Source organism: Ambystoma mexicanum, chromosome 6p (assembly GCF_040938575.1).
Source record: "Ambystoma mexicanum isolate Mex_15411 chromosome 6p, UKY_AmexF1_1, whole genome shotgun sequence".
NCBI lineage: Eukaryota > Metazoa > Chordata > Amphibia > Caudata > Ambystomatidae > Ambystoma > Ambystoma mexicanum.
This window is the reverse complement of record NC_090935.1, coordinates 1,350,344,856-1,350,372,103: the sequence shown is the minus strand read 5'-3', so window position 1 is coordinate 1,350,372,103 and position 27,248 is coordinate 1,350,344,856. Positions and strand designations below refer to the sequence as shown.

The window sequence follows — 27,248 nt, the reverse complement described above, 5'->3', positions numbered from 1 at the left end:
TTTAAATGTGACTTTGCAGGATCCGCTCTAGGATTAAAGACTCATTCTGTGACACCATTTTCTGTGATTTCAATACATATGCAAATTATGGGTCCCACACTGTGAGAAATTCAACCATCCGCATGGGGAGAGTGCGCTCGACTGGGCTTTTTTAATAATAAAAATGTATGATGGGAGATCAGCCTCTGAGAAATGTGCGAGGCCATTCCACGCACATTTCATATGCTTCCCGCACAAAACGCATTATCAAGTGTACTCCGGGAAGAGACAGCCTACAGTCACCGTCTTCCCGTCATATTCAGCTGGAATATGAGAGCCCTGGGTACATCAAAGCATATCAAGAAGGGGGAAAGGCACAACTTCCTCCAGCCATGGGCAGCCTAATTAAAATATCAAAGGCTCCATGGATCTGCATTCCTTTTGTCTACTCTGGCTTGTGGCAATGCATACTAACAAGATAATTGAGGCAAGCCTGAGAGGCTTGGTAGCCGGGAGAGACAACAGGAAAGGAGGACTAACAACCCTTTGGTATGCACTGTGTCAACTTGAAGTTAGTTCCCACCTCTCTGTATGAAAGGCAGTGAATGGCCGGTCTGGGTCCAGCAGCTACCACAGGTGTCCCTGCAGAGCAGACCCCTTTCAGGGGGACGAAGGATGTGATTTAGGGGAGACAGGAAGTCTGCTCTCAGCACAAACTTCAAGGGAGACCTGTGCTTTATTCAAGAGTCACAGAGGGCTCAGTTAACCAGAGAGACACTTTGATCTACAGCATACAGGAAGATAGGTGGGACTTAGGTGTGTGTTGTCACCTCTTGTATGTTCTGTTGCAGAGCACTTTGGTCCTGACCTCATGCATAACAGAAGAAAGAGTGTTGGTGGGGACCCAGGATTGGTTCATTAAGGGAGGTTTATCCTGCACCAATCACTGGGGCCCATTTGGCTTTAAGTGAGGGCTGAATCCCTCACTTGGGCATCATCCAACGACTTTGAAAGGAGTATGAAGAAGAACTCATTTGGACCCGGGCTGAAGGTACAGTCTACCTTACATCTTCTGCCAGTGAAGGAAGGCCAGGAGTTCCAAGAGGGAAGCGAGATCCCTCTGCTAAACATCTCCCAGGGAAAAGATGGAGATACCAGACTCAGAGGACCTGTCCAGCAGCTAAAGAACCACTACCCAGCCAGCAAACAGTGTGTCCTGCTAGGTTCTGCCAGCAAGCCTCCTAGGTGGGAAGTGCCAGAGAGTCTCTGGACTAAGTACAAGGCTCTTGCCTGCAATCACTCTCCTGAGCTTTGGGCCGTCCGCCTTAAAAGGACGATATGAGCTCGATGAAGAAGCTAGGAGGAGTGCCACGCAAGCATCATTCAGCGTCCATCTTTTAAGGACATTTTCGAGACAGTCAAGTCCTCAAACCGCATCCGGCTGCACTGCTGACTGTTGTCATGCCGCAGTGACCAGAGCCATCTGAGCCACCTCGACCTGCATTCCAGATCTGCCAACCAGCACAGAAACAATGATGCTTGGCCCCGAGCCGCCGCGCCGGACAGCCTGCAAACGTCCGCCCAGCCTCGCTTGCCAAACTGCCTACTGCATGGTACCCGCAGTGGTCTCCCACCTCTAACTCTGTCACAGGGGCTGAGAAGCACATTGGAACTGCCTCAACGCTGTCGAGCACCAAGAACTTCTTCAACACCAGGTACATTGTGGCTCTGCCCCCCTGGTCCTTCTGCCACGGCCCCTAGAGACAGTTAAGACCCTTTGCCCCTTTTGTTCTGGAACCGAATAACCTTCAAAAGTAAGACTGATTACTTTACTGACTAGCCTCCTGTCAGTATCCAGAGTGCATCCTTTTGCCCCGTGAAACTGTCTGTCCTCTGTGTTCCTTTACAGTGTTGGTTGCATTTTGTAGTGTGCTAGAACTGTCTGTTGCAGTAATAATAAAGTAGATCTTTTTATAACCTTGACTGGACAGTCCCTTTTATCACTGGGCAATAATTGTATTTTTCGTTGTGTTGCAATTTACCAACAATCCACGACCGTGCAGAGATAAGCCTGGAGTTCCATCCACATAACCAAAAATTGGACAAGGAGGTTTATAATTGACTTGTGTTCCAATCTGTCAGATCCCTTCTGGTGTACTAGAGGCGTGGGGCTGATTGATGGTTTAGAAACTGATATTCATCCCTGGACCTCTGGTTTCCCTGGAAGTTGATTCGTCACACACACATCATTTGCTGCACAGAGTCCCGCAAATCCTAGGGCTGGTACTGCCTGAAAGTCTGGATGAGGAATACCATACTGGCTCCAAAGTGGTGGGAAATTAGTCATTCTGCAGCAGTATGGGGATTTTTCAAAGCTGCTGGCTCCACGAAATCCACCAGGAAAGCCCTGCAAGTGTTAGAAAGTGTCCCTGCCACTATTGCCACTGGACACCTGGGTGGCAAATCCTTTATCATTCACTGTCCTTATTTCCACTATTGCACCTCTAATAGACTGCAGATTCACTAGCTACAGGAGACTCTGTCAACAGGGAGAGTGTTCTTGTTTCAGTTCTGGAGGATCTGGTGAGACTTTCCGATCAGGGTGGGGTGGGGGCGCTGGTATAATTAGATCTTGTAGCAGCATTTGATACAGTTGACCATGCCATACTTTTGGATCGCCTCACCCTAGCTGGCCTTTCTGGCTCAGTGCTGACATGGTTTTCTTCCTTCCTGCCAGACAGAGCACACACACTATCTGTTGCTCCTTTCCGCTCAACATCTGTTTCCCTTTCTTGTGGTGTTCCGCAGAGCACGGCCTTGTCCCCTATTCTTTTTAACATATATATGAAACTTCTGGTTGGTCTAACTGGCTTAAATTGAATGGGAATAAGACAGAGGTATTTGTGGTTGGACCTCCGTCTATGGCTGGCCTCTGCACCCCTTCTTTTTGGCCTTTCTCATTGGGACCCTTTCCTTCTCCTTTGACGGTTGTCAGGGATTTGGGAGTGATGCTTTCTTCCTCTCTTTCGATGAAAGCCCAGGTTGGCATCATCTGTCAGGGAGGGCATTTACAGCTGAAAATACTGCAGAAAGTCCTTCCCTTTCTTCCAAGGCATCTTCATGCACTGGTGGTAGCCTCCCTGGTTATGAGCCGTATGGATTACTGTAACTCGCTTAATTTGGCACAACCTGCGTATCTCATCAAACACCTTTAGCGATTGCAGAATCTGGCAGCTCGGGTACTACTGGGTCTCATTATGGTACGCTTACTACACCTATCTTGCGTAACGTTCACTGGCTCCCGGTGGCTAAACGTATCGAATTCAAGTCCCTCTGTGTTGTCCATTATGCCATACATGGACTGAGAGTAGAATGCCGGCAGGTGAAGTTTCAGCTCTATATCCCTACCTGCACACTTTGCTCACTGGACAGCTATCTTTTGGTGGTTCCATGCTATAAACTGGCCAGAACTGGTGGACGTGCATTTTCGATGGCTGCTGCCAAGTTGTGGAACACGCTGCCACGTGATGTTCGAATTATAGCGAATCACCTTATGTTTAGGCACGCTTTGAAAACCCTCTTATTTTGACTTGCATCAGCACAACTCAACTGGATTGTACCCTCCGTGCCAAGATGCCTCTGGCGAATGCGCGCTTTACTGGATTCCTCAAATCTTATAACATAACACATAACATAACAACAACATAACAGTGGCCATTTTCTCTCAACATCTCAGCTCTTCTTAAGTGTTTATGTGGATTGTTTGATGTGCAAACATTGGCAACATTATACATAAGTTCCATGTCTTTACCAAAAGGTGAAACCAAGCAGATCAGGTTATCATATTTCTCTTTTTTTAAGTCCTGACCTTAGCAAGACATATATGACTGTTTATAGAGAGCTCAAGTTGTTCAATGTTAGGTGTGAAACAATTAAACAGTTGTGGCTTTTAGGCTTTCATGTTGCCTCTGGTACTTATAGTCAGGCATTTGTAATGTGCAAAGGAATGCAAAATGACATGCACAAAAAAGCCATGATTTACAGAAAATGTGTTTAGAACTGTTTTTACAAGTGTGGCTCTGCCCTAATGGGTGGCCTCTCCACTGGGTGTACCTAATACGCATTTACTGTTGTTTTTCTGAAAAGTGGCCTCCTACTCCATGGTGCTCTCTATCTCGCCTATCTTCTCTAACTGCTTCTCTATTGACTATCCTGCTCTCCTCACTAAATCTGGTAGGAAAAAGTTTAAAAAGGACATCCTGGTCTCCAACCCAGGCCTCCCTATCGCTGACACCTACACTAGTGCGTGCTCCAAGGAAACTCTTACTGACATCCTCTTTTTTGTGCCTTCGCCTGACCTATGGACCCTTCATATGGTCTCTGTGCTCTTTACTTTCTCCTCTTCTCCCATTAATGGTGGCACCCGTTGGGATGTCCTCTTGGCCCCCTTCCGCTCCTCTAAGGCCATCATTAATGTCTACGCTAATGGGACCATCTTGGTCCAAGGCCCTCAGGCCAACCTTCACCTCTTTGATAGACGCTTCCCATGCCTCATCAACTTCCTTTCCTCTCCTGCTGTCCCCCCTCCTCTGTCCTCATCTACCTTGCCTCTCCCCTCCCTCCCTGCCCCCTCCCTTGCTCCTTCTTCACCTCCTTCTTCTACACCTCCGCAGGGCGTACCTCTGATCTGTACCCCTCCCCGGAAGTCCTTCAAGGATGGCAACCTTCTCCACATTGCCACTCTTAACTCTCGCTCTGCCATCAAACATTCCTCTGATATCTGTCACCTTCTTGAGGAACTGGACCTGGATGTCGTCGGTCTCACTGAGACATGGTTCACGGCCAGCTCTGTCACCAGCTTTGACACTCTCCTACCTGACGGATACAAGATCCTCTCCGTGCCCAGGCCCAACCGTGCAGGGGGGGGGTGGCCCTTATCTTCCCTGAGTGGATTCCTGCCACTGTCACTCCTACGCAGACCTACTCCTCTTTTGAGTGTCTTGTCTACCGACTCTCTCTCTCTCCTAGCCATTCCCTTACAGTGGCTACTATCTATCGGCCACCTGGCCAAATTTCCTCCTTCCTCTCTGAGTGGGCTGACCTCTCCTCCTCACTCCTGGCCTCAACCACTCAACTCCTCTTCCTTGGTGACTTCAACATCCACCTGGATGCCTCCTGTCCCCCCTCTGGACTCTTTCGAGACCTATGCGACTCTCTCTCACTCTCTATTCTCCCATCTGGGCCTACCCATTATGCAGGGCACACACTTGATGCTCTGATCTCTTATGACCTTCCCCTCTCCGCCCCTCTCTCCACTCCTCTCTCCTGGAGTGATCACTTTCTCCTATCCTCCCACCTCGCCCTCCCTACCCCACAGGCAAAGCCACTCTCATCACTGCCACCCACCTTCTCGGTCATCCGACCCATGAAGCGCGTGTCAATTGAGGCTTTCGCTGCCACCTTCTCGCCCCCCCCTCCTCCTTCGGCTGACTCCCACCCTGACACAGCCCTCTCCACGCTCCACCCTGCTATATCTGATAGTATTGATATCCTTGCCCCTGTCATGAGAATCTGCCTGAAGCCCAAAGCCAAATGCAACTCCTGGTATGACTCGGATCTCGTCACCCTAAAACGCAAGTGCAGGGTGGCAGAGAGGAAATGGCGTGCTTCATGTACATCCTCTGACAAACTGGCCTGCCGCCTGCTCCAAAGGCAATACCGTCTCTCCGTTCTCACCAAGAAGAGAGCCCTTATCCAAGCCCGCATCTCTGCTGCATCTAACAACTCGGCCAAACTCTTTAAAATCTGCAAGGAGCTTGCCAACCCTGCTGCAGTCTCTACCTCTCCTGTCCCCTCCCGGCCCTCTGCACTGCACTGGCCTCTCACTTCATCTCTAAAACTCAGGACATCCTGTCCACACTCTCCTCCTATCACCTCCCTCCATCACTTCCTGGCTCTTCCTCTGGCCCTTCTGCAGCCACACCTCCTCCCTCCTTCTCTGCCTTTCCCCTTTTTTCTGCTGACGAGGTTTCCAGACAAGTCCGATCTATGAAAGTCTCGTCTAAACAGGTTCACCCCTGCTCCTCCAAAACTATCAAGGACCACATCGACTCCCTGGCTCCTGCCCTGGCTGACTTTTGTAACCACTCCTTCGCCTCTGGAGTCTTCCCATCCCCCCTTAAGCACTCCTTTGTGCACCCTCTTCTTAAGAAACCCTCTTCCGACCCCGCCTGCCCGGCTAACTATCGCCCAATCTCCATAACTCCCTTCCTGGGCAAGCTCCTGGAGAAACTGGCCATCTCCCAGCTCAACCTCCATGCTGAATCTGTTGGTAGTCTTCATGACCATCAATCTGGCCTCAGAGCTGCCAGAAGCATGGAAAATTCTCTCCTGAACATCCGTGAGGACCTGCTCTCGAACCTCGACTCCAACACTCCGTGTGTTCTCATTCTGCTCGATCTCTCTTCTGCCTTTGACACTGTCAACCATGCCATCCTGCTCAACCGTCTCCGTGATAACCTGGGTATCACTGGTCAGGCTCTGGCTTGGCTGACCTCTTTCCTTTCCAATCGACCCTCCCAGGTCCAACTGGGGCCCTTCCTCTCTGACATCTTCTTCTCTACCTGTGGTGTCCCCCAGGGATCTAATCTCTCTCCCTGGCTTTTCAACCAGTATCTGGCACTCCTTGCCCACCGCATCGCCACTCTCTGCCCCAACTTTAAGTGCTATGCGGACGATACCCAGCTCATTTTCAGGCTACCCTCGGCCTCCTCCTCTCCTTCCCTCATCTCCGACTGTCTGTCTGCTATCCAGGAATGGTGTGCCGCCAATGACCTCTGCCTTAATGCCAGTAAGACTGAGATTCTACTCATCGGCACGCCCACTCCCTCCTTCCCTGCAGCGCTCTGGCCAGCCTCTCATGGCCCGCTTCCTGCTCCTACTTGCAAGGCAAAAAACCTCGGGGTCATCTTCGACTCCACACTCTCCTTCTCTCCTCATATATCTGATGTCTCTAAGAAGTCACACTACCAGCTGCACCTCCTCAGAGGTATTCTTCCCTTCCTCTCCTTCCCCCAGAAGCTCACGGTCTCCAGAGCCCTGGTTCTTTCGAAGCTGGACTACTGTAACAGCCTCTATCTTAATCTGCCTGCCTCCACTCTCCGCCCTCTTCAACTCATCCAGAACAGGACTGCGAGACTTGTCCTTGGCCTCAAGCCCAGGGACTGTATCTCTCCAGGACTGAAATCTCTACCCTGGCTCCCTGTGGCCGCGAGGATTAAGTTCAAAACCCTCTGCATTGTCCACAAGGCCTTCTGGGGCCTGGGGCCTAAATACCTTCAACTCTCTCTTCCTAAATATCTTCCTTCCCGAGCCCTTCGCTCATCTGTCTCCAACTCCCTCAGGGTCAGCCGCTTCTCGAAGCAACGAGCTGGGGGTAGATCTCTCTCTGCGGCAGGGGCCTCCCTCTGGAACAGCCTTCCTGCCTCCCTGAAACTTGAGGAGAACCATCTTCGGTTCCGGAAGCACCTCAAAACCTTCCTCGTTGCTTCTGCTTTCTCTCTCCCTCTCCCCAGCTAAATTCTTCACTGAATCTGCACTGAACTGGGCCACTCTCACCGACCTCGGTCCTTGGCCCAGCCACTCTCCACTTGCACTGCCTCCCTGGAAACCCCTGCACTGCGGGACTGTCTCTGCATCCCTACAGCCCCCCCTCCCAGCACTTGTCTGCACTTACCTTGCACTTGCCACCAGCTGGCCCCATTTATTTATTTATTTTTTATTCTACTTACCCTGTTCAGCACTTCCCCCTCTCCCCTTCCCCTTGCACTTTTTCCTTTCCCCCTACCCCTGCACTTGCGCGATCTGAATGACACCTGGCCTAGTAGGATCGTTGTCTGTCTTCCCCCCTGTTCCCCCCTCCCTGCCTCGTCGCGCCTTGAAACACTTGTGTATAGGCGCGTTACAAATGCCATATCATATCATATCATATCATATCGAAGGGGCACCAACCTGCCATCCATTATGGAGGAACTAAACCAGCGCATTGTAAACACTGAGCTCTTCCTCGGCAGCAGCAAACAGCTGAGGATGCGCTGCTGGGCTGGATTTAACTGTCCTTGGAAATGTGTCCCTTTGACAGTCAGTATAATACTCCAGCCATGCATTATCAATGGGCCGTGCAAAGCAGGAGGCGTTTTGCTTGCCCTGAGTTTTATGGCCTACAAGGGATTCAGTCCAGGCAATAGAAGGGCCAGGTGTGCATACAATATTCTTCTACACCTCCTTGCATATTTAAAGGGCCTGAGGTGGCGAGTCTGGGGTGGCGAACAAGTGGCGTTCCGGCACCAGCACACATGCCAGGAACTTGGAAGCTCTCCCTGCTTGCATGGTGTGCGGGAGACAGAGAGACAATGCAGTGATATCTGCACTCTGTAGCTGCACATAAGGAGAAAACAATGGCTGTATGTGTACGTATGTGTGCATCTATGTATGCATGCATGCAAGGGTTTGTGTCTAAGTGTGCATGTGAATGAGAGTGCAGTCAATGTTTATGTTTTAGTTAAGGGGTGTGTCTGTGAATGAGAAGGTCTGTATGTTATATGTGTATGCTATTAAATGTGTGTGTGTGCGTGCCAGTCTGTGGAGCGATCCATCAGCCATTATGACATTTCTTAGAGTGCATACATATTTACTGGCATTGTGGCCAAAGGAAAGCCAACATGATGAGCATTCTTAGACATGGTGTCGCAGAGAGAGGAGAGAGGGAGGGGTGGAGGGTTGAGAGGCTACATAGGTGCAGAAAGCATGGACACGTTTTATTACAGTGGAATACATTCTTACTGGCTTTATGGGCAAAGCCAACATGATTAGTGTTCTTACACGGCCATACTGGCCCACACCAGTGCAGTCAGAATGGACATATTTTCCTACAGTGGCATTGCATTTATTTGTTACTGCCATTATAGGCAGCACCAACAGGAGTATGTTCTTATGTGTGGTGCCAGCTTGGACAATCTTTCTTATAGTATAATTAATGGCATTATGGACAAAGTAACATGAGTATACCCTTATGTGGGAGTACTGGCATACATTGGTGCGTCCAGCTTGGACTGATGAGGGCAAACCAACAAGTTTTGTTTACACTCAACGAATACTGACAGATATTGTGATCAAATGCATCATGAAAATGCATTAGAAAATGGTTGTGTGCACTGTTGGAGACTTGGAATCCATTGGATTTTTTTCAAGTTTTACACTATTTTCCACACAGAGTGTGTTGTAAAATAAAGAATTTTAATGCAATATTTAAAAATGTATTGGGGCAGAACCCTCCATCCCTTCTGGGCAATGCCGCAGGGCCGCCCAAGGCGAGGCAGGGAAACTGATTTTACCATTTAGCAGGCCAGGAGAGGGGCAGCCCCCAGCCCCATGCCTGCTCCTCTCCCCCTCAGCTGCAGAGACACGCAGTCTCTGCCACACAAAGCCAAGGAAGGGTGAGGTGTGAACAATCACCTCACCCTTCCTCTAAGCAACAAGGTGCTAAGCATCAAGAAAACCAATAGTCGGGTAGGGCCCATGTTCAAAGACCTGCTCCCCCGCAGGGGGCCAGACAGTTGGCTACCCGGCCTGGGGGCTGGAGCACAGCCCCCACTACTATGCACATCAAAGACCCAGGGCTCCCCTGGGTCTTATAAATAATAGCAGAATGCTCTAAGAAAACACAGTCTGTTTGTGGACCCTGAACGGGGACCCAAACAAACAGGAGGTTCGCTGTTCACTCAGCGTCTTCCACACTTTGCATCTTTACCACAAAACCCTCCCACCCTACAAATAAGGGAGAAGAACAAAGGAAAAGAGGTACAGGGCACTATACGGTGTCTACAACAAGTCGTGGGACATGAGAAGGCGGCACGGGCCAGAGGGGGTAACCTCAGGACCCGGTGCCCAAAAGTATGATACTATTATGATATGTGATTATTGTTATCTCCATAACCATATCTGCACAATAAAATCCTACGGCCTTTTATTGCCAACACTTGACAATTTGTGTGAGCCAAATTATTTCGGGTGAGAGTAAGGGGTCGGCCAACACAAGTGCATGCATATGGGTTCAGCAGTTATTGGTTGGTTGAGGCTATCTCGCTATTCATGGGAAATGTTTACACCTCTCTAGTCAAATAAATAAATAAGATTAGCACGTGGAGATTGTTATTTACCTCCTCCCAGCCAATCAGAATGCTTAGAAAAGACTCAATAACTAATGGTATTGATTGCATTCTGAACATTCTGTGTTCAGAAGCAGACAGGGAAACAACAATGCAATTTCCATTGAAGAATTTTGTCAACAAGACATTTCCTCTCTGTGAGCACCTTTTTTGACTGCAACATACTATCTAACACATTAAAGCGAATGCTAAAGCATTGCAAAATGCTTTCACTTTCTATAGAGAAACTGTTAACTTTCGCATGACACATAATGCATGCTCACGTTAAACCTGGTACAGTGCAACCAAGTTGCAATTAAAATGCTTAACTTATGAAGACAACTATGTTATTTAAATACCACACAATAAAACCACATTTAATTTGCTGATTCAGTTTGTCTATTTACTACACTCACTCTTAAAGTGAACTTCTTTGCTTCACCATCCAAAACTCCAAAGCATGTGCTAATAGCATTATAGACGTCGGGAGGTGCAGAGGCATGGTTCTCAGCGAAACTTGGTGATGGGTCATTATCCCACGGTAATGACCCCTCCCTCAGTCTATACGGCTACGGTCTTAATGGAGAAGTGGTTTTAGGAGATGAGAGTGGGCAGTGGTGTGCGCTCTATTAGTTTTGGTGGGCTTCAGCTTTCTCATGTTGAGCAGATACTTTGCATGCAGTTGTGTAGATTACTGTTGTGTAGCCGAAGGGAAAACATGTACCTCTCCTACCAAAGCGGGTTTATCTCACGGGGCCTGGTACACACGTAAGTGGATCCCGAGAGAGCCTGTGCAACCTGTATGTATATTTTAGAATTCTGGCAAGTGTGTCTCTGCGTCTAGCATGACAGTAACATCGACCGCCCCGCCCCACAACACAATACACCTCAATGCTCCTTTAGACACATTAAAACGAATCGCGTGCTTTAACTAACTACATTAATGTGCTTCCAATTCTTTGTTGCAAATTGGGATATTTTTACAGCGTTTACGTTAAGGATTCAGCATGGTCTGAAGTTCCCCTTTTGGTGATATTCTTCACCATTGCATTTGCGCTTACCACACACACACAGTGCAAACTGCCACCTTAGATTAAATCTTTTTTTCGTGGATATTTCATGGAGCATTTCTGCCAACCTAAAGACCCAAACACCATGAAGAATACAATAAACCCTGCTTAGGCATAACGAGCAGTTGTTTTTCCCGAGTATGTTGTATCTCACAAAGACACAACTTTATGTCTCCTCACCCCCATGCGTTGTGCAAAAGCGCACTTCGCATTTCATAAAATGGACGCTCCGTTCAGTATCCAGTCAGGCCGGCTCTGTGATTGGCTGGAAGTTATGAAGCTGTTATTCCCGGCAGGGGGAGAGAGCAGGAGCTCATTAAGGCTTTCCCCGTCTCACCTTCTGAAGAAAGCTTGAGCTGCGGGCGGGCGGGAGGGAGCCGCGCTCGCAACAATGCTGCGTGCCGCGCACTTCAGCCGGGCTATTATTGACCTAGAGAGCGGGCTGACCCTCGGTCTGCGGCGGTTACTGCTGCGTGTGGCCCGTCCCTACGCCACACAAAACCAGCGGGCCCCTCCAACCCGCGTGTTGTGCACTCTGCACGAAGCTCCTTTGCTGCCTGTACACACCTGTCAGCTTCAGGCACGAGCCATCCAACAAAGTGGAAACTGCGCACATAGAAAAGGGAACTGCGTGACATTACCAGAATTCTGGGAACACCCCTAGTGCAGGCACCCGCCAAACTCGGATGGGGAGCAGCATTACGCAGGGAGCACCGGACACGTCTGTGAGGCCATAGACAACCCCCCCCCCCCACCTTTCCTCTTGGGGGCACTGGATGATAGATACCATTGAATGAACTGCCCCCAGCCCGCGTCGTTGTGGACGTGAAAGCGAGGCAGTATAAATGTTTGTTTTGGTGGTGGTGACCCTGCTCTCTGATTGATGCCTGTGTGTAGCTCTATCTGTTCCCCTTGTACCACGGGCGGTTACACCGGCTCTGGAGGATGGTGATGGATGCGGCGGGGGGCACCGCGCTGCCAGCTCTCCGGAACTCCTCCTCTGCGCTCCTGCTGTTGGACCTGTGCGGCAACCACCTCAACGCCTCAGGCGGCTGGCTGGGATTGTCTGCGGACCCGTCCAGCAGGGGGCACGCTGCGGCCCCCTTCTGCGAGGAAGGTGCCCCGTCCGCAGCAGCAGGGGTGGCGCAGAGCCCCCCTCTGCTGGTCGACGCTTGGCTCGTCCCGCTCTTCTTCGCGCTCATCATGCTGGTTGGGCTGGTAGGAAACTCGCTGGTGATATACGTGATTTCTAAGCACCGGCAGATGAGGACAGTCACCAACTTCTACATAGGTGAGAGTACGGGCCAGGCTGCAGGGTGGGCGTTTGCGGCGTGATGTCTTTCTTTCTTTCTTTCTTTCTTTCTTTCTTTCTTTCTTTCTTTCTTTCTTTCTTTCTTTCTTTCTTTCTTTCTTTCTTTCTTTCTTTCTTTCTTTCTTTCTTTCCTTCTTTCTTTCTTTCTTTCTTTCTTTCTTTCTTTCTTCCTCTTCTTCCCTTCCTTCTCTCTTCCTTTCTTTTCTTCCCTTTCTTCCCCCTTCCTTTCTTTTCTTCCCTTCCTTCTCTCTCCCTTTCTTTTCTTCCCTTTCTTCTCCCCTCCTTTCTTTTCTTCCCTTCCTTCTCTCTTCCTTTCTTTTCTTCCCTTCCTTCTCTCTCCCTTTCTTTTCTTCCCTTTCTTCTCCCTTCCTTTCTTTTCTTCCCTTCCTTCTCTCTTCCTTTCTTTTCTTCCCTTCCTTCTCTCTCCCTTTCTTTTCTTCCCTTTCTTCTCCCTTCCTTTCTTTTCTTCCCTTCCTTCTCTCTTCCTTTCTTTTCTTCCCTTCCTTCTCTCTCCCTTTCTTTTCTTCCCTTCCTTCTCTCTTCCTTTCTTTTCTTCCCTTCCTTCCTACCTTCTCTCCCTTTATTTTCTTCCCTTCCTTCCCTTCCTACCTTCTCTCCCTTATTTCTCTTTCTCCCTTCCTCTCTTCCATTCCTCCCTTTCTTCCCTTCTCTCCCTTTCTTTCTTTATTATTGAGTACCCTGAAGATCTTCCTTCTCTTTCTTATCAACCAAGCTGTGGACCTCAATGCTCAGGCAACTCCTCAGAGAGGATGATCAGCGAGTGTTCAGAAAATCTCTCAAAACCTGTCTGTGAACTAGATCGCAACAGACAAACTAGCATGACTCCTTTACAGGCTGGACTGGGCAGAATGTGCAACTTCTATTTTTTTTATTTTTTATTTATTTGTATATGGTTTTTTTCTTTACATGAAAGAAAACCTTTACACAATTTCACAAGTTTAAAACCATTAAAATTACGAAAATAAAAAAGAGAAACAATTTACATTCACAAGATACAACATTACAAATAAAATGAACTAAAGTCATTTCACAAATTACTAAAAACAAAACATTATGTTGATACATTGATTCCAAAACAGACACTTATTTACAGAAAGTAAAGAGTAGAGGCTGACTTCTATTTTGCTCTATATGTGCAGGCAGCGATTTTTAACCTTAAATCATCTAAGCTACACCACACTCTATTTTCAAGAATGTCACTATCGCTATGTGCAGCCGAGTGTGTTTGTCATACAACATACGCTTCCAAAAATAGTCAGAATGAATGCAATTTGCATCTGCTGAAAAGCGGCTGAAATAAGAAAGCCTAGATGGTAACAGCATTGGTCAATCTATCAAAAGGTGTCTCAATGTTTCTTTAATTTGATTGTTTTTACAGAATGTACATGGAATAACAGAATCCTTTACTTTGTTTCTTGCTGCTATGATTTCTCCCGTAGCCAGGACATTAAAGCGAAATCTCATAAAGATGTTTCTAAAGTTCCTGTTTGGGAACCGAATGAGATAAGGTTCCAATATGCCCATGGGTTTACAATGGGAAACCAAATGAAAATATAGGCTAAACTTTGTCAATGTTTGCATTGTATTTGCCCAATCTGCATTTTGCAATAGTTGTTTCACTTTTTGTGGTCCAAGAGTTAATATTTGCAAGGTGGATCCTACGGAATTTAATCATTTTTTTTTTTTTACAAATTACCATTCGTTTTTTGAGAAAAGCTAATCTGGAAATGTTTGACTTCATATGATGGCCCAAGTCAGAATATAAGGAATTCACTCCTTCCACTATCAAATTCCGGAAGAGGGAAATACATTTCCATTCAATGATACTTTGTAGGGATTGTAGGCCGAACTCATATCTCAGAGCGACCAAAGGGACGCATATTGGCAGGCAGTAGGTCATTCCTCTTAAAATGATGGTTTCCAATTTACTTACATCCAACTTGCCTGAAATAAACGGAATTTCTAAGCCATAAGACATTTTTGGTATTCATTTTTGTTTGTAATATTTTATCGTTGGAGCACAGGAGAAGGCGCCAAATTTGCAATCTACTGCTTTCATTTGGGCGATACTTTGTTTAGCCTTCATATGGAAGTAATGTTGTGTCTGTAAATAGCTTGGATCATCATTAATCAAAAATCCCATATATATCATAGTATGCTTTGTTCCTAGCTTGATCTTGTCCAGGAACCATTTATCCTTAAGTTGTTTCCTCATTCGACTTAAGCGCATTATATGGGACTTAGATGGGTTAATAATTAATCCATTAAGGGCCATATACTGCGCAAATGTGGACAACAGTCCCTGGAGTCCCAGAGGGGTTTTATCAAAGAGCAGGAAATCATCTGCATATGAGAACCGGTTACCAGACATTTGGTCGAAAAAAATTGGTCGACCAGACAAATGGTCGAACCAATTTGGTCGAAAACCAAATGGTCGAATTTTTTTTTTATATTATTTTCACCTTTTTTTTTGTTTTGGGGGGGGGGTCCCCCCCACCCCCTTTTTTTTCTAAAAACCCATTTTTGTAAAAAACGAAAACCCGAAAAAAATAAATATATAATAAAAAAAATAATTCGACCATTTGGTTTTCGACCAAATTGCGTCGACCAAATGTCATTCGACCAGTTTTAGGTCGACCAAATGTCTGGACACCATGAGAACCAGCACATCTTTTTGCCTTCCAGAGTAGGTTGAATGAAAGCTGACTTTGTAAGGCAGAGACCTGCATCTGAGGTGTATACATTTTAAGAGTTGGAGCAAATATGCAGACCTGTCTAAGACCATTTGATGTTATAATTGGGAGGGATAATAATTCTTCGTTATTCAGGCGTACTTGTATTTTTGAGCCTTCATGAAGATGAATAAGGATTGCTAAAATTTCCTTCGGGAGGCTTAGGCCATCTAGTTTCTGCCATAATGTAGGTCTATCGACCAAATCAAAAGCAAGCGACAAATCCACGCTTGCTAGATAAACCGGAGACCCTCATTTGTTCCACCCAATTTCTTGTAGCAGGGATATAATTAACCCTCCCGCCATGGTTCCCACTCCTCTTCTAAAGCCAAATTGCGCAGTATCAATTATTGCATTTGCGGTAGACCAGTCCTCCACTTGTTGTAAGATCAAATCCACAAACATTTTTGATTCTGCGTCCATTAACGCTATAGGGTGATAATTAAGAGATAAGGATCTATCACCCTTCTTATAGATGGGAATAATGAGTGATAGATTCCAGGAATGGGGAATACCCTTAGTTCTGTTAGAAAAAAATAGAGATAACACTTTGGACCAGCTATCAGGGTCATCCCTGAGTAGTACATTCGATAGGCCATTTGGACCTGCAGCTCTGGATGAGCTAGACTTCATGATCCTGTCTCTAATTTGGGTCACTGAGAAGCTACACTTCCATTTAGTAGTTAGCAAAACATCAGAAAAAAATGGGGGGCTCTGGAGGCATATAGAGCAAGAAGTGCTCCAACCAGGATTGTTCAGAGATTGGATTTAGCATATGGATTCCCCTGTTTAATTGACTGTTTATTAGGTGCCAAAATTTGCGCGAGGAGTTGTCCCTGAAGGCGCTCAGCGTTGCTTCATTATCTGCTTGAAATATAGAGCACTTGTAGCCCTTTAACAAGTTTTTATATATTTGTTTCATATATCTTGCCCCTTCCTTTTTTGCGATATCTGAAATCATTTGTAGTCTTAGTAGTCTTAAAAACCTTCTCAAATATAACTTCGCTAAATGTACATTTTGATCATATTTGTGAGTATGAGATTTCTCAATACTTTTCTGTTTTACTACGGATAAAGAGGTGTCATTCAGTGTCTTCACAAAGGGGGTGAAATCGTCATGGGTAAATCTACTTTGTTTTGTTTCCAATGAAGTTACGATATGGTCTTTCCGAAACATATTATTGCATGCTTGAACATTACCAGGGTGCCATACAATACGATTTTTTGCACAATTCCAATTCAGAAATAGATTTGGAGATGTATTTTGAGAGGAGCACGCACCTCTTGAGAGGTTAATATCTACTTCTAACATTTTGTGATCGCTCAAAGATGTATCAGTTATATTAAATGTTTCTACTAGGCTAACAATGATTTCCGTACTAAAAATATAGTCAATTGCTGAGGTCTTATTGCCCAAAGACCAGGTAGTGTATGGCACTTCCGGTTGTAGTATGGTATGCAATGAAGTAAGACCCCATGAGGTAAATAACACATTCCAAATGAACAAGTAATTTTTTCTATATGCCCCCTCTGTGATTTTTTTAATGGGATCTCCCTCGTGTTTTGACTCTTGTAAACTTTCTCTAGGTGTCACTGATAGGTTCTCTGTTACAAAATTACTATCCGAGTACAAATCCCCCCCGAGTCATATTTGTATTGAGATCACCCATAACCAGTATATGGAGGGCTGTACAGTTCAAGGAGAATTTTTACATTATTGCTTCCATTTTCAAAATTAGCTCATACAGATTTGCACCAGGAGACCAGAAGACATTCAGAATCAACAGATGAGAAATTCCCTCATTGCCCTCCACCTTTACCAAAGAGCCCAAAACATAAGGGGCAATTACAAATGTTTCGATCATGTGCAAATCCCTACCCAGCTTTAAATCGGTCAAGAGGCCTCCAGACAGATGGCCCCTTAACCCCTTTCTAGCTGGAATATAGCAGCATTCAAATCCATCCAGACACACTGGAGTGAGTAACCATGTTTCTTGAATACACAAGAGATTCTTGCTCCTCAATTTTTGACATAGTTGATGCAAGGATAGCAAGTGTGTATTCCCTCTTGAATTCCAACTCAAAATTGCTAATCTGTTGTCTTGGTTAAAGTTGTAGTTTCAGTGTTTGAAGCTGGGAAATAGAATCTCTTAATGTCAAAGCTAGCCATCGCCAGCTAGATTCTTGATCCCCGTTGAAGGCCCCTTCATTTTTTTGTTGTTGGTTAGAATTGTCTTGTGACAAGCGTGGTGCTATTTGGTGAATCACCTCACACTCTAAGTCGCCTTCACCAAAGATCAGCAAATCGAAACCCAGACTATTCAGCTGTTCAACCTCTGCCAGAACTTTTCCAAAGCCATTTTTGATTGAAAAACTAGTCTTACATGATCGAAGCACATAGGGTGTATGAAGTCGACTCTCTTAATATCTGCACTGGATAGAATTTTTAGTGACGGTATGTCATTTAGTAGGGCGAGAGAACGTGCTCTGTTCATGGCAGGTTGGTATCCACAGTCGAATAGAGGATATAGTAAAACACTAGGGAAGTCGGGATAGGCCGGCTTTCTCCACGTTATATATCGTAGGTCTGTCCGGAGATAATTATTTGGGCAAAACTCTGTTTTTTTCCCACCTGTTTGATGCCTATATTGGCCTTTTTTTCTACAGCCGTAAAGGCCTCACCTGCGGAGCTGAGTACTGGCTCCGTAGTATTTTGGATAGGAGTTGCTAAAATGGGCTGCAGGAATGCCTTTGGGTCCATCATTGGAGCAGCATTAGCTCCCGCGAATACATTCCCTTGAATTTTGAAGGGCGGACTAATGGAACCCTTTATTTTCGATAAGTCTTCTGCACCCCCTTCTTTCCTGAGGAGTTCTTCTATATTAGACAGAATAGGTGAATTTATGTAACTTTCATTAGGCCTGCCTGGTGCCAAACAAGACTCTAATTGCGCACTTGCGTCCGTAACACTTGTCAAATCAACTACCGGAGAAGGCGCTGGGTTATTTTCTGACCCAATGATTAACTTAGGCAGCTGTTGATGGGGGGTTAGTGTGGAATCAGGTTGTACTCTATTCGACTCTATTTCCGCAAGTTCAATCACTATTGCGGAGTCGGAGTACCCAGCACAGCCACTGCTTTATCAATGGTAAGAATATTCAGTTTTGCGAACAATTCATATATTTCCCTCTGCTCTCCCTGCATGGGATGCTCATTCTTAGAGTGGAGAGAATTAGGATGTTGTGGGAGAGAAGGTTTTGAGCCCTTTGGATCTGGTATGTTTTTCTTCTTTGCTGCTTTATGGTGCATTTCCTCTGACAGGTGTTAGTAGGGATGTCATAAGTACCAATCTTCGTTTCGGGGGGAGTTATCCCCCCTCTCTTCTTCGCGACTACTATCCCTGATGTATGCAATATGTCCTTTTTCTCTAAGATTAATTTTCTCTAGGTATTTTTGGAGGCTTTATTCCTTCTATCATGAAGGCGGTCAGCAATTTGTTTTTTTTAAACTTTTTTGCAATTTTCTTTTCTCATTTGTTGAGGAAATTAGTTTTTGTATCTGAGTACTGGAGCTTTCCAAAGCTGGAGACAACTCTATTGATAGAGCTGCTGCCCCCAGTTTATTTTTCTGTAGTTCAGGTGGGTTTTTGGAAATATTGATTTTGTCTCCCCATAGCTGAATTAGCTTATTTGGGAGAGCTTCTAAGATATTAGTATCTGTTTTAGATGTTGCCAATATACGCTGCAGTAAGATTCTCATTTCAAAATAGCAAGTGGAAGGTTCTTTTAACTCCTTCAATATTAATAGGAGTGTCGCCGTCTTGTCCACTTGTCCACTTGCTGATAAGATTGCTTATGGGATGGAGTATTCGGAGGATCTTGAAAGTGTTGGGATAAGGCCATCAACGATGGATCAACGGAGAAAAAATCTGGGGGGGTGTCTAGGAAAGATGCAGTGTCATGTAAATTGATGTTTTGAACTGGCTAAATGGCAAATAAGCATGAGCTCGACGCCTCTTCCTGAGGAATTTCAGGCTGTCCCCCATAGAAATCATTGAGGATTAGAGATTTCTTCTGCATTCAAAATTAGCGAGTCACTGGGTTCTGGGGGGGCGAGGGGGAGAGCTAAATTTAAAGCCATTCGCATTGTATTTTTTACTGGGGTAAATACAAGGGGGGGCGGATAGGATATCCTCATACATCCTCACCCCCTGTATAGTTGAGCTCCTTGCGGCCAGACCCGCCTGTGCAGGGCGAATATATGTATATTCCACACTAGCTCTCCTGCGAGACATCGTGGATGGATCTCGTTAAGCTAAGTACTAGGATGCTTTATAAGCGTCTGTTTTTATCAGAAATATAATAGTGTGAGTGGCTGCTTGACCTTGCTTGTTGTAAAAGAGGAGCTGCTGCCCTGCCGCTTGGCTCTGATAAACGTATCTGATGGGCACTTCCGGCCCAGGATATGCCCGTTCTCTCCGAACCCACAAACTACAGAAAACTAATCAGAATTTGTAAATTCAGATTATCAACCTAGACATCCAAGACAACAAGGAAAACCAAATAGGCAGGGCTCAAATATCATTTTTTTCCTTCCCATGCAGAATTTGATATTTGCTGTTGGCCCAGGTTTCCTTTCAATGATGTGATAATCAAAATTTTACAAACATGAAAACCAATAATTTTGAATGTGTTACTTAACATAACGTGCCTCCCATCGCCTCCTCACCGAACAGCCAAACAACCAGGGCACTTCCTACACACTTCACGTGCGCAGGCCCTGGGCTGTTATAGTGGCTGCTGGGAGTGGGGGGGGGCGGTGCTTGTGGGTAAAGAACCTGGGAACCTGAGAGCATAAAAGGTACTGTGTTAAAGACGCACTGGATAAGTTGATAAGTGCACAAATCACAAAGTCAATGGAAAAGTTACTTTTTTGAGAGGCGTCACGTTTCGCCTGTTAGGAAAGGCGCTGCTACTTCTTGCGCATATGGTGGTCCGTCCACAGCCCATGCGGTACACGTCTATTAGGCAGGGAGCATCTGTGTAACTTCTATCCATCCCAGGCTGGGTCTGTAAGACCCTACAGAACCAGCATGGCCCTGCAACTTCCAAGGGCAGACCATTCGGAATTTAGCAACATAATAGCCATCACAAATGCTGACAAAAATACCGACCAGAGCACCATCCTCTGAATTAGGATGAAATAGAGACTGACCCATGTGGGCCAGCTGCACTGTTGTGCAATACGCCTGTTCACAACACTTAAATCAAGAACACCTTGGAGATCAGAACTCGGGTCAGTCTCCATAACACGTTCACCCATCACACATTAGACACTGACCCCACCCCCACAATCATAAAATGGAACACAGAATAGTAATAACACCTCACCAAGATGGTCAATAACACATCTTGAACTCTACCAATGCAGTATAACCTGACAATTCTAATAAACCTACCCCTTTTTCAACCTTTACATCTACCAGCACCTTCAAACCACATGGCAGCAACACCATCTCCACCAACGGGGAGCAGGCCAGAGCTCATTACATGGCCTGCTCTAGCACATGCTGTGGTATGCATGGGGCTCGCACAGTGTCCCAGCACTGCCATCTAATGGATACTGAGACAGACATACTCAAGTGTCAATGCCAGTCAGTTAGCATAACGAGTAGAGCACACGCTGGGACATCCGTGCAGAGCCTGCCGTTGCAGGTTCAAATCCCAGGCAGGGCCAAACTCAGCCTTTGCTTCTTCTGAGGTCGATAAGCAGCGCTCAGATGCCTGAGGGTGGGGCTATATAAATGCGAATTATTATTATTATTCTAAACCACATACATCCATACCAGACACAGGACTCTGGTACTTCCTTCCCACACTCATGAATGTCACTGCTTGGCATTAGCCTCTCCATTATAACCACTCCCTCTTTTAGTTTGGCAAAACCACACACCACAAGGCCACCACAAATGTCAGGTATGTGCTATAAAAGACAATTTTACATTATATTACATTGCCATTAATTTGAGTAAAAACAACACTTATTGCAACACTTAGATGAGGCAGGTATCTGCCACAAACACTATATAAAAGCTTGATATTATTATTATTAAACTTGAAATAATGGGCCAAAGTTAGATAGAACATAGTTATGGATTATTTGTTTAAAATACTGTGTGACAATTATTTTGAGGAACACAGTTGAACTGTCATGTTGGAGTTGTAATATGGAAGTTTGAATTTCTGCACCTTTATGGGAAACGCTTTAACTTCTCCTGCCCATGCACCCATTCACTTCGAGCTGCACTAAACCTCATTTTTAATGTAGGCTATTCGGTGACACTTATAAGCTGAAACAATTGCCTTAGAGTACAGACTGGGAAAAATGGTATATGAGGAGGGAAACACAGCAGGTAGGTGCTGTTTGGTTATTTCCCCACCCATTGACTGGCCATGGCCATGCTAATCCCTATGGCCATCCCACCCACTTCCTGCCCCTCCCTGCCCAAAACACCTCTTCCTGGGAACTCTTTGAGTTCTCTTTAATCCAGCCCTAACATCAAACCTTGCACTCGAAGTGCCTGCCAGGGTTTTCTCAAACCAGTCTTCTGAGAGTTAATGACCTAATTAGAGTTGTAACCACGCTACTAGTGTAATACAAATATCTTAATCAGGTTTGCCATCAACAACTCGATTTATAAGCACTCTGCGCGTCCTTCACTAAAGTCCTATTAAAAACAAGCATTGGGAAAGGCAATAGTTTTGGCTTGAGTATAAGTATTAGGCATTTCAGGCACTGCTATTAGATGCCCAGGTACTCATATCATTTTGCACCTGCTACCATCAAGGCCAGTTAATACCCCTATGGCTGGCAAGTGCCTGCCCCATGCCTACACAAAGCCCAAACTGTTGCTATTGCCAATGCTTGTTCCTCTTATGGGCACAGGGCAGAGGTACTTGCAATACTCCTGCTCAGGGCAGAGGTACTTGCAATACTGCTCAGGCAGCAATGAATATTATCTTAATTTAGCCAGGTCTTTCTACACCCCTGACTACTCTTAAAGGTTGGTAGATGTGTCAGCACGGAGAGGGGCGGGGGGCACTGCTGCTTCTTTACCCAATGTATAGTAATATGCAGAAAGAAAGCTCTTGAGTTGTGCCCTGTAAGGACTCAGATGTTCATGCCCTTGCTTTCAGCACACTGCATTGGGTATTCGTGACCAGTAATTGTAGTTTTTGTTTCAGGCTGCAAAGCCAGGTTCATGAGTGTGAGAATGCAATGAGCTGACGGGAACTTGTTTAGTATGTCACACCTGACATTTGTTAATTTGAAATGTCCTGCTCGATTGCTCATGCGGTAGTCACCTGCTCCTAATTGTTGTTTGATGAAGGCATGCCGCATGTAGTTATGCATGATGTGCAGACTCCCAAGAGGCAGCATACCTTTAATGAGAAGACAGGACATCACTCATAGTTTAACCGCTTGATAGTATTTACTCAGCAAGAGATTGAATGTTTTTAACTAAAACAGACCCCACCGCACCTCGGCTCAGCTTCAAATGATATCTAGTTAGAGATGGTGTTTAGCAGAATAGTCATCACTCCCTGCTGAGTTTCTGCAGTCTAAAAGAGTCAGTTTAACAGAAGAGCTTCACTTGTCTATCAGTTTCAAATGCTAAGTAGTCAAAGACAGTGGCACTCATTACGACCCTTGCGGAAAGCGACTGACCGGAGCGCCACAGCGTAAATAGCGTTTCCGCCATTGTACGAAGGAGCAAAGTGCGGCCCATTCCGACCCATCGGGCACGAGCACCACGCCACGGCGGAAGTGCAAAGTCCGCGATGGCGGAAATGACCCCAAAACGGCCCACACCGCCGCCGTACGGCGCCCTAGGTGCAATACCGCCACCCCTCTTAGCGGTCACCGCAGTGTGCGCCTACCGGAAAGTACGGTGCCCGGAAATATACGGAAACGGAAGTTAAAACATGGGCCCGGAACGGGAAACATCCCGGCGTACACCTATAAAAACACCAAAACCACACAACCACTAAAATCACTACCCTGAAACACACCCCAACCCGTCAACCACCCTAGCGAAACCAAGAAAAATGGGAAAAGTAGCGAAGAAAGCGTGCGACCGCAAGCGGCAGGTCCACTTCTCCCGTGAGGAACTCACCGTGCTAACAGAGACCCTCCAGGAGAATGCTGCCGTCGTCTTCTCCACGCAAATGACCAGGACGGCACTTGCAAACAAGAAGGCCATATGGGCTCTGGTGGCACAGCGGGTAAGTGCGGTGGGGACCGCACCCCGCACCCCACAGCAATGCCGCAAGCGATGGGACGACCTGCGGATACGCGTCCGCAGCATACTCTCTGCCAACCGCAACATTGCCACAGCCACCGGGGGAGGTCCTGAATCACCCATCAAGTTGACCCCCTGGGAAGAAATCTGTGCCTCCACCATCGGAATGGAGAGCATAGAGGGAGTCGGAGGGATGGAGAAAGGAGTGCAGACATCCGAAGATTCAGGTAGGTGGGCCAGATAAAACAATGCCAAATCCACAAAGTCCAACCATGTGAAGTACCATGCGTCCACATAGTGCAACAGAAACACATGTCCAGGAGAACGTCCACACACATCGGCCTGAAAGCGCACGTCAAAACCCACAATAAATACATAAATAATTAAAAACCCCTAATACACGCACTACACGTGCAGCAGGCACACCCTAACTGCAGGCTGCCAAACAACTGCACCCTCACTCCACACACAAATCAAAGCACCTCCAAGACCCCGACCCAAATCACCCTCAGGTACCACCCCAATGCATGTGATACAATGCCATTCCAATTCCCACTGACCCATCAATAACCCTCGCCCTCCTTTACTCCACCACAGGGTCCGATCCAAACGACGAGCTACAGGACACCCCTACCAGCACACCTGCAAAGAGGGCCAAGACCAACGGCCAGAGACCCTCCACCTCAGCTGCACGCATCAAGACACGGCAGCAGCACAAATCAGGTGGCAGCACAGAGGAGGGAACATCAACAGGCACCCCAGCAGCCAGCATGGCCACAACACCACCACCACAGGTCCCCCCAATGGATGCCACAGAAGGCACTGCCTCTGGTGGCAGCAGCACCATAGGTGACACCCCATTGATGGCAGCATGCTCGGACACAGAAGACGGGGATGTCGAGGTCAGATCCATCCATGACCTGTCCCAATCCCCCTGTCTGTCCCATCCCGTACAACATGAGGATACCACGCAGGTGCAGCCACAAGACGACGACTGGCCATCCCCCACAAGCCCTGTGGCAAGGCAACATGAGGACAACAGCCCCTCTGTGACACCACCGCAAATGGCCATGGCCCAGCAGAGGCAACAGTCCCTCGACAAGTTAATCGTCCAACAGCAGCAAATGGCCACACTCCTCAAGGGCCATGCCGATGAATGTGGGGGCACCAAGGCAGACATAGAAACATCAACAGAGACACTTAGGGCAGAAATGGAGAGAGGTACAGAGACGCTAAGGGCACAAATTGAGAGTAGCACCAAGAGCCTGAGAGTCCAAATGGAGAGTAGCACCGAGAGCCTGAGGGGGGAACTGCATGCGACGTCCAAAGACGTATGTGCCGAACTTGCCGCAGTGCGCCGTGTGCTCACTGAGCTCTCGCAAACCCTTAGGGACATGCATGGACGTGAGCAGGCAGACACATCATCCGTTGCAAGTTCCGTCCAGGGCAGCCCCCAACGTAGATCTGGAAGGAACCTGCGCTCCACAGGCAGGGGTGCCCCTGATACCCGCAGAGGGGGCATGCAATAGCGACAGCCCACTGACAATGAGCATCTTTGGACACTGGTGTTCGGGGGGGAGGTAGGAGGGTGGAGGGGGTGTGTTGGGCTCACTTGGGTGGCGGGTCGATAGGGTGTTCAACATGATATCACATATGCCATAAAAAGTGCACGATCAACCAATGAGAAGTGTGGACATTGATCTTTGTGTACTAGGCCATCATAGGCGTACAGTCCATATTGTGCATGTCCCAGACACACGCAGTGCCACGAGTCCCGTGTCCATGTATCAGCCACCAGGCGTGAGTGCTAGAAGCATACATCAATGAGATGCTGACGAATGTCACGGCCCTCCGGTGCCTCGCAGACTCCATGAGGTGCTGCCACATCCCCACCCTCATCATGACCATCATCAGGTGCTTGCAGTTCTGCGTCAGGGGGCATGGGCACATTTCTACGTACGCACATGTTGTGGAGCATGACACATGCCATCACCATCTTTGCAACCTTATCATGGCGGTACAGGAGTGCCCCGCCAGACCTGCTGAGGCAGCGGAAACGTGTCTTCAGTAGGCCGAATGCCTGTTCAATGACTACACGGGTACGTGAGTGGGCATGGTTGTAGTCCTCCTCATGCTGGTCCCGTGGGTTCCGGACTGGTGTGAGGAGCCATCTCTTCAGTGGATATCCAGCATCACCTGTATGTGGACGAGAAACGTATGATGTGGAATGCCATTGATACGTACGCACACCCCCCCCCCCCTTCCTGGCAGGTCATTGACAATTCACATACCCCACATCATCATGCATGTAATGAGACTCACCGAGTAGCCAGGATCTGTTCCCTGCGTGTCGCTCCATGTAGCGTGGTATTGTAGAGTTCCTCAAGACCATAGAATCATGGGTTGATCCAGGGAATCGGGCACAACAATGTGTAATGATCCTGTTGGAGTCACACACCATCTGTACATTCAGGGAATGAAATTGTTTTCGGTTGCGGTACTGGGCCTCCATGGCATGTGGGACGACCAATTCAACATGGGTGTAGTCGATGGCACCAATGCAACCCGGTATGCCGGCAAGTGCATGGAATCCCACTTTTGTGTTGGTTATTTCCTGCTCCGAGCGTGGTAGAGAGATGTAGTCGTCTGCGTGCTGCAGGAGGGCATCGAGCACTTGCAATAGTGTCCGTGAGAACAGTGGCTGAGAAATGCCATGCAACTGTCCGACTGTGTGCTGGTAGGTGCCTGTGGCCAGGAAGTGGAGTACAGACACCACCTTCAGTAGGGGTGGGATGGCGGTTGGGCTATCTATCATGCTGACAAGGTCAGCCTGTGTCATGTCCACAATGGCGGCTATGGTGTCCCGGTCCAGACGGTAGAGGGTGTGGATCTGCTCATCAGTGAGGTTGAACGGATGTGCTCGGAGGCGTTGAATTGCGGGCTGCCTGCGTGGTGGTAGTGGCTGTGCTGGTGGGCCTTGCTGGCCCTGCCTTGGCCTCCTCCTCCTCCTGCGTCTCCTCCGTGCGGCTGGTTGTAGTTGGTGTTCGTCTACTTCTTGGAGTCGGAGCACTTGCAGTGCTATCAGGTCCCCCAGGGCCAACATCGCGAGTCCTGCCGGTAGCATTTCGGTGTGGTTGTGGGAGGAGACTGGCTGTGCAATTTATGTGTTTTCAGGCTGTATGGCCTCCACCTGTGGTGATTGATTCCACCTGTGCAAACTGCTCTCCCCTTTGGCCGAGCACGTCCCGCGCACAACGCTGCAATTCGGGGAATTGTATCTTGCTATTGCAATCATGTATTTGTACCCGATGGCCGTGTAAGATTGGTTGATATGTTCATTCTGCTGTGGTCCCATTGTTTCACATACTATCTGTGCAGTCGCGAACAGACTTGTGAGGGGTCAGTGGGACGTAGTACTCGAGTAACGGTGGGCCCTCATGCATCACTGTACCGAGTTGCAACGACGGGCGGGGCGTCCCATTCGTGGGTGAAGGCAGTTGCCATTTTCACACACAGCCGCACTCGATGGAATAATTAGTGATTTCAAACGGCCACAGATGCCTTTTCGACGTGATGTTGCAAATGAGGAATTCGAAGGGCGGCGCTTTCGGTTTCCAGCTAGCGGCG

The 27,248-nt window shown here is 47.3% G+C and overlaps 1 protein-coding gene across 1 annotated transcript in view; it reads left to right on the top strand.

Annotated features, from left to right (window-relative positions):
* Positions 1 to 12,001: 12,001 nt before the first annotated feature.
* Positions 12,002 to 27,248, top strand: part of LOC138510408 (G-protein coupled receptor 54-like) — a 402,978-nt gene continuing 387,731 nt past the window's right edge. Inside the window, exon 1 of the mRNA XM_069626041.1 lies at positions 12,002 to 12,545. Coding sequence (XP_069482142.1) covers positions 12,200 to 12,545 — 346 coding nt within the window. The 5' untranslated portion in view covers positions 12,002 to 12,199. The remainder of the gene's footprint in view (positions 12,546 to 27,248) is intronic.